Source organism: Nasonia vitripennis (genome assembly GCF_009193385.2).
Source record: "Nasonia vitripennis strain AsymCx chromosome 1 unlocalized genomic scaffold, Nvit_psr_1.1 chr1_random0005, whole genome shotgun sequence".
Classification (NCBI taxonomy): Eukaryota; Metazoa; Arthropoda; class Insecta; order Hymenoptera; family Pteromalidae; genus Nasonia; species Nasonia vitripennis.
The window spans coordinates 3163218-3177999 of NW_022279591.1; the positions used below are offsets into that span (position 1 = coordinate 3163218).

At 35.4% G+C, this 14782-nt stretch overlaps 1 protein-coding gene across 37 annotated transcripts in view; it reads right to left on the reverse strand.

The window, feature by feature from the left end:
• Nucleotides 1–14782, reverse strand: part of LOC100118566 (coiled-coil domain-containing protein AGAP005037) — a 1551999-nt gene that overhangs the window by 1363585 nt on the left and 173632 nt on the right. For 34 of the 37 annotated variants that reach the window (XR_004345134.1, XR_004345131.1, XR_004226356.2 and 31 more), the window contains one exon: nt 7806–7853. The exons of 1 other annotated variant lie outside the window; for it this stretch is intronic. Coding sequence is in view for 28 of the 36 variants with exons in the window: in XM_032601341.1 (XP_032457232.1) it covers nt 7806–7853 (48 nt within the window). In the remaining 8 variants the exon portion in view is untranslated. Of the gene's footprint in view, nt 1–7203; nt 7450–7805; nt 7854–14782 lie in introns of all 37 variants that reach the window. 2 more of the 37 variants (XM_031920997.2, XM_032601338.1) reach the window with 1 other exon arrangement.

Sequence of the window (14782 nt, forward strand, 5' to 3'; positions counted from 1 at the left end):
TCGTGATAATTCGTGACACTATCTGGTATGTTTAAAGCTTGAAAGTATGCTAATAATAAGTTTAGAACGTTTAACGGATTAATTTTCATTTTTCAATCTAAAATGAAAACAAGCGGTAAAATTTATACAAGCTGTGTTTTTGCATGTAAGGCACGACTGCTACATTTCTACCAGAATAAAACGAGTGAATGTAAATTGAATCAAATCATTAATTTATGCATTGGAAAAGAATTCTCGTTCCACTTTGTGATGTTCGGAAAACTCTATTTTTGGTTTTATTCAACTTTTATTCACTTTGAAATTGAATAATGTAAATCTATATAAAATCACTAAAGAAAATTTTCTACAACTGTATGATACCACTGACAAAAAAAAGACGTACTATTCGTACTTTCCGGCATCGAACTAGAATACCCACAAAACTCACTCACTGCCTAAAAAATAACACAGGCAGCTGAGGTAAACACTCGATGAAAACAATCTAAAAAAAGAACATACTGATTCGCACATATTGTCTACAACTTTTATGAGTGAAAGACATTTATCTGTGGAATTATCATTGAATGTACGATAACATTCATTAAACTAATGAATGCATATAAAATTCCCTTTCAATAACAACGTGTTCTTTAATTGCAAATGAAGTTCGAGTATTAATATTCTTTTATGTATTTTTACCAATAACAAAAATTATCATAGTAATATAATAATAATAAGAAGAAGAAAAAGAATAAGCATAATTGCAATAGCAATAATAACAGTAATACTGATAATAGCAATGATAATGAAAAATAATAATAATAATTAGAATAATATTTATTATTAAATTTAGATATTTTGATAAATTCATTAAATCGTAGCAAATAGTATTATTATGGAATTCCAGACTGTAAATATTTTACTATAGATGCAATAATCATTACTTCGAGAATTCATCTAAAAAACTTTCGGCTTACGAAATAATTGTAACAATGAAAAACTACCAAGTTTGACAACATTAAATTTTATTACAAAACGCAAAAGAGTTTGATAAACTAATTTTATTAACCTATGTTTTTTCATTTGCAAAAGAGTGTGGACTTTTTGAATTTATAAAATTATATAATTATGCAATTTATGAAATACTTTATAATTTATGAAATTACTTTTGAAATTATGCTAATTTATAAAAGCAGAAAAATAAATAATCTTTGATTGAAACATAAAACGAGACGTTATTTGTTACATACAAAATGATAGAATAAAATATCGGTAATATGTCTATACTCGTGTCTACGGTAAAGCATAGGCCTTCGGCTTGTCTGGAGGTTAGGGGTTTGGAGTCGTTTGGTTAAAAAGCACAATCATTTAGCCTATTTGTTCTTTAGGGGTTTAGGGTTTAAGGCTCTTTAGTTCACATGTACAGGCTACAAAGATCACACATTTGTAAACAAGTTTTTTTGAAAGTTAAAATTTTTTTTCGACATTTTCGTCCACCACATTGGTTTCGCCATTTTGTATTTTTAAAATCTGATATCAGATTTGTAAAGAGCGATCTCGAAAACCCCTATATACAAACCTTCTACAAAATATTATGGATTGAAGTATACTTATAGTTATTTTGTGTTAGGGGTGGTTTACCCCCCTAAGGGGAAGTATCTATGAAAAAACCGAAAAACTTAATTTGTTTATTATAGATGTTTACAAATTTTTTCCAAATTTTTTAGTCGTTTAAAACTTCTTTATTATATAAAATTTTTTTTCGATATTTCCGTCCGCCATATTGGATCCGCCATTTTGAATTTTCAAAATCTGACAGATTTGTAATCAGCGACCTCGAAAACCTCTATATACAAACTTTCTACGAAATATTATGTATTGAATTACATATTTACAGTTATTTTGTGTTAGGGGTGGTTTACCCCCTTAGGGATAATATTTATGAAAACACCGAAAGACGTCAACTAAATTTTGTTATTAAGGATGTTTAAACATTTTTTCCAATTTTTTTTAGTCGGTTTAAACATTTTTATGATAAAATTATGCCAAAAAATATATGTTTTCAACCCCTAAAAAATAGGGGATGCTACCCTTACTCTTCAAATCACCATGAAATACTTGCTCTTTTTGTAAGAAATAAACTCCAATTTGTTTCATTGAAAAATATTAATTTTAAGCCGAGATATTTAAAAAAAAACGCTTTTTGGGGGTTAACTTTAGGGGAGGTTTTTACCCCTTAAAAGTGAAAATTAGCCGATAAAAAAAAATACGTGTCTCTTATTTTTTTATGTTCTACAACATATATGAAAATCATCAAAATCGGTGAGTTCGGGTTGGGTACCTTTCCTTGTCAGTCCAGCACCACACCAGTGAGCGCGACTAGCACTACACCTGCTGCTGACGTTGCTGCAGCTGGAGCTCATGTCCCCAACGATGTTTCATCCAGGGCCCCCTCGCCTTCAGTATCAGGTGACTTCCAGGACTCCAGCACGGTTAGGGAGATCCTGTGATGCCCCCCCCCCCCTCTCAACGACTGCCTCGCGCAGTTACTTTCATGCCCAGTTCCCTCTTTCCCACTGTCGCTCACGCGCAAGTACCCCCACTCCTACTAGCGTGTCGGCGCTGCACGCCGAATGCCTATAAGTATGGGGCTCGGGCGCGGGCATCAATTGTCTACCGGCTTCGGCCTGGGGCAGACCTCCCTACGCTCTCGGACAGGCAGCGAAGAGCACTGGGCTCTCGGCAAGGTCCGCGCTCCCGGATTATAGGTCCGGCTCCAACTCCTTCTCACCAGTTCTGTCCACCTCGTCACCTATTCTCTCCACCCGTCTGGCCGAGCCCTTCGCTCTCGGACGCTCCGACACTACTCGCACCACGTCGAGGTTTCCCTTCCTTCATGGACGAACAACTGGTCGAAGCTTGCTTCCCAGACCAAGCCCACTCCTTCTCGATGCCTTGACGCTCAAGCGGCCAAACAACCGAGGTCCACCGAATGATCAACCGGTTGACTTAGCTCTGTAACATATACTAGGGGGTACTCGGATCCCGTTTCGGTTATGTCTGCGAACTAGAGCGCAAGGTTATCGTCGTTCTACATTCTTGGCTTTTCTTCATCTTCCTCATACACCCCTCCCCCCAATATAACGTAGGCTTTCTATAGCCACGATTCGGCAAGCAGCGCTTGTCTTTTACTCCTTCTGACTACCACGATTCCAATCTGCCCTTTTCAGGGCAACCAAACATTAATCTAGGACTCACTCCCGTTGGCCCGCCTTATTGTTCAAGGTCGTCTGACAAAGAGAGCATCATACGATCTCTCGGCATACCTGCCTTGTAACGCCTGAAGCTGTCGGATTGGTCGAGCGATGGCAGAGCACGCAGCTTATATTTAGCAGCGACGGATCTCAAGTGGACCCGATTTTACCCAGTCAGAGGAAGGGCAGCATCATCGCTGAAGCTCGCAAGTAATCTGGGAGACTCTGCAGATATGGCGGGAGACATCCGCAGTACGGCAGTCAAAGGTACCTCAGTGAGAGGTCGTCAGATCACTTTGACGGCTAAGAACGACGCCACACTGGGCCCTATAGACATTTGTTTTATCAAAATTCTCTACAGACCATGGTTTTCGACCAATCACAATATATATATTTTTTTTATTGAAGTTTATGAAAATTCTAAAGGACCCATAAGGCCAGATTTTAAAAAAAATGTTATAATAATTAATTAAAAATCTAAGTTAAACAATAAACCCATAAACCTTAAGGCATTAATGGCCATAAGCAAATGGGCGACTACTGAAGAAAGCTATACATATTTGTAAGTGGTTATTGGGGTCGCTATTTATGAATCTGGCATTGGTTTTGCAAAATTAATTTGTTTAAACAATTTGTTTAAACAATTAATTGTTTTTTTTAATTTACTACTCCAAGGTAGGCAATTTGCAATTATAGAAAATTAAAAAAAAAGTGTTAACCGTAAACCTTTAACCTCAAACCCATATACCTTAAGCTGAGCAATTTTAAAATTGTATCACTTTATTTCAAGTGAAAATTGATAAGTTCTTAACAGCATCATCAACATCAAGCTTTATATTTTTTGCCTTGTGCTTTAAACTAGATATATAAGGATCAGAAGATATTAATAATTTATGCAATAGATCTATATTTGTGTAGATTCTACCACATTTTCGAGTATTAAATTGACGATAGTATTTCAAATCCGCGATTCTTGAGCTTCTTTGGATAAATTGCCAATTGAAATGAGAAAGTGATTTATAATGTTCGCACCATGGAGGAGAATTTTATGCACAGATGCAGGCATGTAGAACCAATCATACAAAGATACATATAACTTAGCAGTTTCTTTTGCATTAACGTCAAATTTGTCGGAGTCTATTTTAGATCTAGAAGCGAGAGCTTGTAGTATTACACTGTATCTTGTAATTTAACTTTCATTAACACCTGTAATTTTAGCTGTCAGTGCAGGGTCACGGTAAAATTTCCTAGCAGTATTACCATCGTTAGAATTACCAGATCCTTGTTGTGGATAATCTACGATGAGGCCAGTTTCTTGTCTGAATCGGTATTAAATTCTAACCTTTCTTTCTTGGCATTGTTTTTTTTTTTTACTGATCTGATGTTGCCTGCCACTTACAAAAATCCAAACGGTACGCTATGTGGAGTATGTTTTCCATAGATCGTATTTTTGCATGTAAAGATGAAAGGCCATACTCAAAATTTTCTTCATTTTCGGTTCTTTCAGCCTATTTATACAAATCGTTCATTTGTGAAGGTTTTGCTTTGCAAATGCAACACGTTGCACAAGAAAGAGAACCTGTTATTGCTTGGCATACTTTTCCATCTATCATTGTTAGTTTCAATGAGTGGTGTATTTTGAATTGATTTATATCTGTATTTACAATTGAAGGCAATCGTGACTCGATCTTAGTTTTCATAGCATTAACATCAGCCACTGATTTCTCACTGATTTCCTTGGCATACACAAAACTGATTGGCCGGCAATGCCTAGTTGAACCAGGTTGAGGGTTACGCCAAATTACTGTTGCACCGTCTGAAGTATTGACTTCTAAGATAAGTGGCACCATACACATCATGAAAATACTTTCATCTGAGCTGGTTCCATTGGAAAATATTTACTTAAACTGGCTATGATCTAATAATCCGTCACATCTCCATTTACTAGTCAAAACTAGAGAGTATTCAGTCTCACTAGTTTTGAAATCAGATAAAATATCTGGTATCTGTAGGAGACGTTTGGATGTATGATTCAACAGTTGTTGTAAATCAACGCTACCACCTTTTTCAGATATGGAAAGACTAGAAGATATAGGATAACGATTTTCTTTTGCTGAAAAAAGTTGTTTATAAGGTATGAAAAACTCAACATTTTTTCCTTTTACCTGTTTGCGAATAGTATCATACTGCCACTTCGACAATTTTGCATCTTTAATCAAAGCTATTGCTTCATCTTCAGTGAAAGGAATTATTTCCTCTGAAACGGAATTATTCATAGAACAATTGGGATCGCTCAAAAGATCTTCAATTTGTTTAATTCAATGCTTTTCCCCAGAATCTCCTGAGAAAAGCTACTAGTAATAGACTGTATTATTCTGTATTTCGTAAATATCGAACTGCCTACAAAACTATCAGTGACAGGTCTTCCACGCTGCAGGTTGTTATCAAAATTCACAACAAAGTTATCTGCTATCCAAGATACATAGTTTTTCCTAAATATGTGTTCTTTATAAAGTACAGCAGACAGTTTTGACTCGAAAGTGACCATAAAAGAATTCTCAAGTTTTTTTACGATGCTTGATTCCTCATCGCTGAGTTCATATTGCGCTTTAATATAATCAATCAAGCAATTTACACTTTTATTGTCCAATTTCAACAGTATATCACACAATATACCGTTTTGAATAAAAAAGTATTCATTGTTAGGTTTCACTTAGAGGGGATGAATAAAAGATAACTTTGATGCAGTCGTGATGATGACTGCTCAAAAATTAACCTAAAAACTATATATGAAAAGAGTAGCCGTGAAAACGTCTGATAAGAAACTGTTTGCAACAATAATCGCCGGAATAGTCGTGAAAATGTCTGTTTGAAAAAGACCGTAAAAATTATCCATGCAAACAGTAGCCGTGAAAACGGCTGATGAAAAACTATTTTCAAGCATTATCGCTGAAAACTCCTAATATTTATTCTAGTTTTGAAGTCTAATTTCAATGCTTATTTATAATAATATTTAACCGTTAGCCTGCCACCTGAACGGGGTCTCTAACACGGCAAATTTTTAACACAAAAAAGTACTGTAAAAATTCATGGATTATTATATGCCTTTCAGGACGCTACTTCGCTGACGGATACGAAAATTGGTGTCGTCACCGTCTAGCGGTCAAGCGCAGTACTACTGGTGCGGTGATAAACGCTGCTGCACATATACGGGCAATAAAGTATCCAGTGCAAAACTAGACTAAACTAAAGTAGTTTTGACTAAAAAGATTATTTTGCAATAAATTGTTTTAACAAATTGTTTAAACAAATTAATTTTGCAAAACTTATGCCAGATTTATAATCAGCGACCCCAATAACCACTTACAAATACAGCTTCCTTCAGTTGTCGCCCATTTGCTTATGGCCATTAATGCCTTAAGGTTTATGAGTTTATTGTTTAACTTAGATTTTTAATTAATTATTATAACATTTTTTTTAAATCTGGCCTTATGAGTCTTTTAGAATTTTAATAAACTTCAATTAAAAAAAAAAATTATTGTGATTGGTCGAAAACCATGGTCTGTAGAGAATTTTGAAACAACAAATGTCTATAGGGCCCAGTGTGCGACGCCGAGGAGACATCGGAGCCATCGTCTTTTAAAGTAACAGCCCTCTGTAGTTTTAACATCTTGCATATACAGACGCTGGCCATCGATTAAGCGCTGATTTTATCCGCTCAGCGTATTTTACCCTTGGGTTAGCCAAGCACTTCCCAGAGCATCTCCCCATCGTTTACATGACTGTCTGCTTACTTTTAAGATTGTAAGAGGGCTGTCTGATTGTCAAAAGGTGACCTACCGCATTTTTTAAGGTAAGAACATCGTTTACAATTTGCGCTTCAATCATCCGTTGCGAGAAGATACGTACTCTTCTATCCTCGGATTTCATTTAGCAGTAAACCGTATTAAGAGACTATTTAATTTGTTACCTTCAAATATTTTCTGCATTAAAAACCTTGTTACTTCTAAAAACTCTCTAAGATCTTTTACTACCAGGTCTTAACCACTTCCTTGGTGTCTAGTTTAACTAATTTAGTTTAACGTATTCTGCTTGTATCATATTTTGTATTTCCTGAGGGCTGCTATCTCATTTATTTCAATTAAATAAATGAATAAATATCGCTTAAATATTACTTATCATAATTACTCTTAGCATCATCTAATCTGGACCACACCTGAGAATTTATATAGCATTTTTATACATCTGAACTTGTACTATTAGTATATAAAAATAAATTATATTTTTCTACGTTAAATAAGAATTATGTATGTTTGTACGTAAGTACATACGCTACTTTGCTGATGTTTATTGTTAATGTTTGCGAAAACTAATTATTTAAAAATTACATTTCTAAGATAAATCCATGTGTTAATATGCAAAAATTACAGTCAATGTTGAAAAATAATTTTTGCAGAATATTTTCACGAAATATAGGGATGTTTACAGAAGGTATTGTTATTCAAAATCAAGAATTTTAATATTATGTAAGAAAAGATATTACATTTTTTAATGCAGTTCAAATACACTTACTAATTTCAGAAGAATATCGAGCCTTGCTATCTGCATTCCACTCTTCTTCTATAACATAGATAATAATTTGTGATAATATATTATATGAGCAAATATTTTTTATTAGATATCATATTTATTTGAAATCTCTCCTTAAAGATTACAACTGCAATCAAACTCTTAAAAAAAAGCTAATTCTAAATTACAATACAAAAACATACAATCTAAAAAATTGTACAATATAATCTTATTTAATGAGATCTTTAATATCGTCGTAGCATTACTCGCATAAAATACCAAATCATAGGATCACTTACTAATAATTAAGAAAATATTAACAAAATTTTTATATATTAATATTAAAAGGATTATATGTCACTGTTAATTTTTTTATTAGAAAATAATATATATTGTCATCAGAGTTGGGACGAAGAGAGCCTAAGGATTCTTGTAATCCAACCTACGTTTGTATGAATGAGAAGGGTGGTATGAACTGTGTCTGGAAGTCCGACATGGTTTCATGTTATCCTTAAGCATGAATGGAGATTGTTAAGTATGTTGTATGACTGGATGTTATTGCTGAAGAAACATTAATAACTAGCCAGTACTCATGTATTTTTAGTATTGTTAATCTGTACCTGCGAACAGGAAATATTGTTTTCCTCTGTAGGATTGCGTCGTTATAGTGTGTTACTGTGCAAATAATATCAACTCTGTATCGAATGCAATTGTTTTGTAACTCTGGAACTGATATAATATATCGTGTACCAAGGATGTAAAGTGAGCTTTTTTACATCTAGCCGCAGACGGGTCCTGTGGGTATCCAGAAAGTTAATCAAAAGCATTTAAGGGGACACAACACCTTTAAATACTGAAAAAAATAATTATGAGTGAAAATGACAAAACCTTAATGATCCCTGCTAGCCCATTGAGGCACTCAGTGCAATTTTTTGTGAATTTTGTTACTGTCCGTAGTATTCAAAGTGTACAAATGGTTCTTTTTGGCTCAGATTCAAGGAGGATACTTTGTACATTTGCAGTTTTGGTATGAATGCAGGGATTTCAATTTGAATGTTTAGAAAATGTTTTATATCCAGAAAGGTGACATCATAAGCGAAAAAAATAAAAAAATTCATTGTCATTGTCATTTTTACTGATAATTATTTTTTTCAGGATTTAAAATTGTTGTGTCCCCTTAATCGACAAAATTTTGATTGAATACATTTGCTCGAATAGAAATTTAATCGTATAAAAAAATTTAGTATATTAACATGGATTATTTTGTCGACCACTACTCAAGTTATTCAGTTAAGCAATATAGTAATAAAACCAACTTTAATAACCGTGAAAAATAGTACTGGTATAGAATAGTTAATTAAAACCCGCCTATTACAAGGTAAAATGTTGGTAACTATAAGCTCTGTTTCCATCTTCATATGCGTATTTAACGTGATTTCAATTTCTCCTTTAAGTCATGAAATCATTAATCGTTCGCAGCTTACAAAAGTTTCTCTCTATGCTAATATTTAAACTTTAATAACTTCATGTGAAATCATTTAAAAAATGTCAAGCATTAGAATTTTGCAGCTAAAATTAGATTAACTGACTAGCTTTCTTAATCTGGAAAAGTGAAAAATCACTCTACTCAGAGGCAAAACTGAGTGACTTTTTGCAAAGATTGACTTAATTTCAACTATAGAGGAGTGATGAAACAATCAAATTGTTAGTTATCAAATAATAATTTCTTAAATGATCTTCTAAACACACGCATAAAAGATAATAGTGATGAAAAATTTTTAAACCCAGAATACTGCATTGATTTTTTTTCACTGCAGAGTTTTGACAGCATTGTTCTGTTTTTTTTTTTGTTTTTCTTATCTTCCGATTACCACTTACGGCCTCTTGGCCTAGTAAGTCGGGGTCTTCCACCACCTCTGTGTGGCAGTAACCCATCTGGGCAGTTACTCAGCGGCGCCTCCACGGAGAAGTCTTATATTTTCAAGGATCAGCTCCTCGATGCACTCAACTTTTATACCTTAGTTACGCTTTTATTAGCTCCCTATACTGCTTCGTATTCGCCCAGGCTTGCGCCTGTGAGGTGAGGGAAAACTCGGAATTACTCTGAAGGAAAATTCCGGGGAAAAAACCGCCTAGAAACAGCTGGAGTCCAGGGTACTTTTCCCGTTGAAAACAACTCAAAAAAATATGAGTGCCTTCATCGGGAATCAAACCCACGACCCCTGGAGCGAGCGTGTATCTGCCAGTAGTGCGCCTTAACCAACTAAGCCACAGGCGCTCTTTTTGTCCTAATCAAAATAACAATAAATTTCTCTATCAAAAGTTCTATTCATGTGGCAAATGATCGTTATGTTAAAGTATATGCTTATATTTATTAACTCTAGATACATCATAAAGCTCGGAGCTTAGACACAACTTGATGGGCGATGCACTAGCGGTAGCACGAGTAACTTTTTTGTAAATTTTTATCTCGATGGTCGCTGCTGCTAGAGCAAACGTACTTATTCAACAAAAAGACTAATTTTCTTGGTTTTGTTTACCAAAAACCCGCATGAATTTATTACTATACAGCACCTATAGAATCACTCCCGTAGCCTCGATACTTGAAATGCGACATCATTTATGCACCAGAACTTAAATACTATCAGAAGAATTTTATATAGAAATCAAAACAACCTTAATTCTAAGTGACCTAGCAGCAGAAGGACAAATATTCTACCCAAACCCTAGTGTGCCCAAGTTTGTATTACCCTGGATTTCCAATTTATGAAGAATACGAGGCCGACTCCAAATTAAAATGTGGCTTTGAAAACTTTATTCGTAATCATACAATTAACGCATATAAGAGTTTTGAAATCAGTTTAAAAATATAACTCTTTATTAACTTAACTATGTATTACCGAAATTTATAACCGAATAGATTTAGAGCACTGTTATGTCCTAAACTGTTGAGAGTTGTCACCAGACAGTAATTCTACGGGTTGATTGACTTTCATAAGCACGGACGAGGACAAAGCGTCGAAGTACCAAGTCTAAGCGTCGTCGGTGCCTAACTACCTTTGCGATCTAGCTATAAAAACGGCTTGCAGTAGCCACCGGAGTTTCTTTTGGAACCGCACTAAATTTTATTACACACCTTAATGCCGATTTAGCTACTTTCCTAGTAGTTTATAGAGTGGACGTTACTCTATTCGTAATGTCAGTAACCTAACGTCCTTTCAGTGGGGCTTTCAAAGCGGAGTGAATACGAGGGTAGATTGGTTCGCAAGAAATCAGGAGTTTCCAGGTTAAGAATACACTTGCAATTTCGTTCTTCCTTACTTTATTCAAATTTAAACAACTCGAAAATAACACTCACTCGCAACTATCTAAAGTCTTGTTAATAATTTCGATTTTTCAAGAATGACGAACAACAACGTAAGTATGCTAAGTCCGATAGAGTTGACAATATTGTAAGTGTTGCACGATTAAAATTTTTCTAAGTTTTTGTACGATCAGAAATATTCTAAGTTCCCGAAATGTCGAAAATATTTTAAGTCCCGACAGAAGTTACACGTAAAAAGTTAAATTCCGGCGCGACGTATTGGTCCGGATTCGGGCAGAGCTTCCGCATAGTACAATTGTTAAAAACACACTGACAGTCCGCGGACCTGTTGCTGGGCTTCTAGAAGAGGTGATCTCCAATTTTTCGTCTCTTCAGTGGGGTGTATGTTTGGCCGATTAGGAGGCCTAGGTGCAGCTTCTTGCCTTATTTGGAGCTTTTGATGTGTGTGACATTGCAGGGACGGCCAATCAGAAAACCAGAGTAAAAATCCTCTCCTCTAGTACATCAAGTCTCCTTGTGCTCTTCTCCTGTCAAACTCGCCTTTGATTTACTTTTTTTATCTGCAGGCTTATAGAAGCTCCTCTATGCGTTTTGAGCCGGCATGCGCGGTGTCCTCTTTAATGGCTTCTCGAGCTTCCAGAGCACGTAAATTATGTGTCACTTACCGATAGCGCTGCGCGCTCTGTGAGTTTTCCCATTTATTGCACGTGCATCGCCTTCTATTATGCGGGGTCCATGCTGTACAGTAGGCTTCCTATTTTTCTCTCTACTAGTGCTGTGCTGTGTTCGTTATATTTTGTAGTGGCTTCGTTTTAGAATCGGTGTGTTCTGCTTAGTTTCCTGCCTCTGCTGTAGAACAGCAATGTGTGCTTGCATATCGGTGTGCTTCGCTTGGTCTCTTGTCGTAGAGTCATAATGTGTGCGTGCATATCAGTGTGTCTTTACATTATTATGTTTTTGCTCTAATTTATCATTATTGTCTTACGTGAGTCTACTATTATTATTGATTTTCTTAACTGATTTTACTTGTCAACATTCGAATTTAATTTTGTTTCTATTCTTACTTCTCCTTACGTTGTCGTTCCTTGTTCTTATCTATTCAATTAATTATTGGATGCGTCAATTACTATTGGTTTCGTATTTAGGGTTTGTTTGATGATAATGTGATAGCATCCCGATGCCAAGTATAGTGTTATACTTTGTGCTATCGAGAGCGTCTTGTGACTTATATATCCTGAGTTTGCTATATCTTATTATACGCTGCATTCTAATAGAAAGGGTATCGATTGATCGCCAGAATCGAAAAAATCGTAGATATAAGTTGTACGATATCGAGGGGGTGCGTAACGGTGACCTCAAATTTGACCTGCTCTTAAAGGTCATTTCAAGGTCAAATTGATTTTTTTTTTCATAGAGTACCCATATTTTCGACTCCAGATTCTGAAAGCACGTAAAATATTGCGTTTCAAACAAGATAGTCAACTTAAAATCGAAGAAAGGATTTTTAACATCTAGCGGACCATTTCCTGCATTTCGACATCATTATAAAACTTGATGTCCAAGACCCACGACGAGAACTTGGTTGGACTGATTCACATCATGAATCCTGGACAATGGCTGGACGAAACGGGTTAAAATTTTTTTAACATACTTCAGAAACCATTAGTTTTGATGTGAATAAAAAAAATTTAATTTGAATGATCAGAACATTTTTTAAAAATCAAACAAGTCAAAGTTTCAACTTTCATTCAATTATTTGTATGACACGCCGTGGCATAAACCTCGATTTAAGTCACGCTTGTGCAAAAATGCACTCGCTAAATCTCGGTTTATGCACGTTGTTTCATAAAATATCGTACGATACTAGGAGGGTAAAGGAATTTCACCCTTGTGGGGATTTCAACCTTATTGTCCCCGCGGGGGTGAAACGATTTTATCGCACTAGTATCGTAATATACTATAACTTGTTTGATTTTTAAAAATGTTACGTGACAACTTTCCCGATCTCGCATTTGAAATAATAACTTCAAAAGTAGGATCGAGAAAGTTCCACACGTAAAAAGGTACAGCGAGACTCAAGGCCAAAAAAGTATCAAGTGGCTAAGAATCTCGCTAACCTAAACAACTTCCCCGCCAATGGCTAGAGGCGCACGTGCGGAGCTACGTTGCAGTTTCGGTTAAGGGTACTGTAACGCGGCTAAGGGGAAGTAAGCTGGCGATAGCGTGGGAGGTCCGGAACCTCTTCCGAGCGCTCTGGAACCACGCTGCTCTCTCCCTCCGTGATCGGGCGACGAAGCCGGCGGACCATTAAGAGTTCATCCAAGAGTTTAGATTTTTGTAGAGTCAATTAGACAAAGAAAGAAATTCATCTTTTAGAATCAATTAAGAGAAAAGTCATTTATTTTCGGTTTAGTGAGGATTTCATTGGTTCAATTTAGCGAATACAGAATTGTTATTGGTCGAAAATAAAAAAAAGGAATAAATACAACGGAATTTTGGTTTCAATAAACTGGAGTATTTTGTTCAATCCATCTTTCAAAATCACTAAATATTATTTTGAAAAGATCGGACCATTTGTGTCTCTCACATATCAAAAAGATCAAGGTAAGAAATTGAGATAAATTTTAATTGGGATCACATAATTAATGAGATAGAAAGGAGAGAGTAAGAGTGTTGATCGTGGAAGCAAGTCGTGCGAATCATTCATTCCCTACACATTTGCTTGATAACTGTATAGCTGTTCGTGTACATCAGACTCATTAAAAAAACAAATAATATATTTTTGAGGGAAAATAAGCCAAATTCTCCCATAACAAAATTAGAGGTCCCACCGAGATTGCTTGTACCGACACGATCCAAGTTTTATTCTCTCTTGTCCAACTCTTGATTTTTGCATGAATATCTAAAAATTAATATATTGAATTAGAATAAATTTCGAATAAGAACTAAATATTACGCGAGTGAATTTGGTCCATTAACAAGAATGAGATAAACGGTTAAAATCTGTGTCCTCGTCCCAAAAGAAAGTTTAAAAATTAAATTAATTGTGAAGTGAAATAATTGAACGCGAAGTGATTAAAAAAGAAAATTCTTTAGAAGTAGAATCACGCGAGGTACTCGTAACAAAGGCAAGTGTCGAATTTCAAACTGCGCGCAGCATAGTCGAAAGCGTCGCTTGGGAGCTTGGCGTCGCGACATCAGAGCCTTTGTGCCGGTCCAACGCGCGTGGGTAGTCAAGGGGGCGGCCATCTTGCGAGCTTCGGTTTTCCCAAATTCGAAATCAATCGTTGCTTTGTTCATGTTCGTTCAGCCTGTCGAGAAGAAAAACGTGTTAGGAGAATATTCGAATCGAAAAGAAAAATTATCGAGGATATAAATTTCAAAAGGAGAAATTTTCAAATCTCCAAAAATTTGCTGAAAATAAAATTATCTTAGCTAAAAACACCCTAATTGTCAAAATTTTCGACAAAAACAATTTTACAATTTTCAAAAAAAAAGGAACGAAAACTGCTTGTGAAAGGACCCCGAATGATAACGACTAAAATATTTATGATTTTAATATAAAAAAAAATACATCTAATGAACATATAAAAATTTATATAATACAGCTGACAACAAGTTGGTAAAGCTGTGTGATTTTAGAGGGAAGGACCAT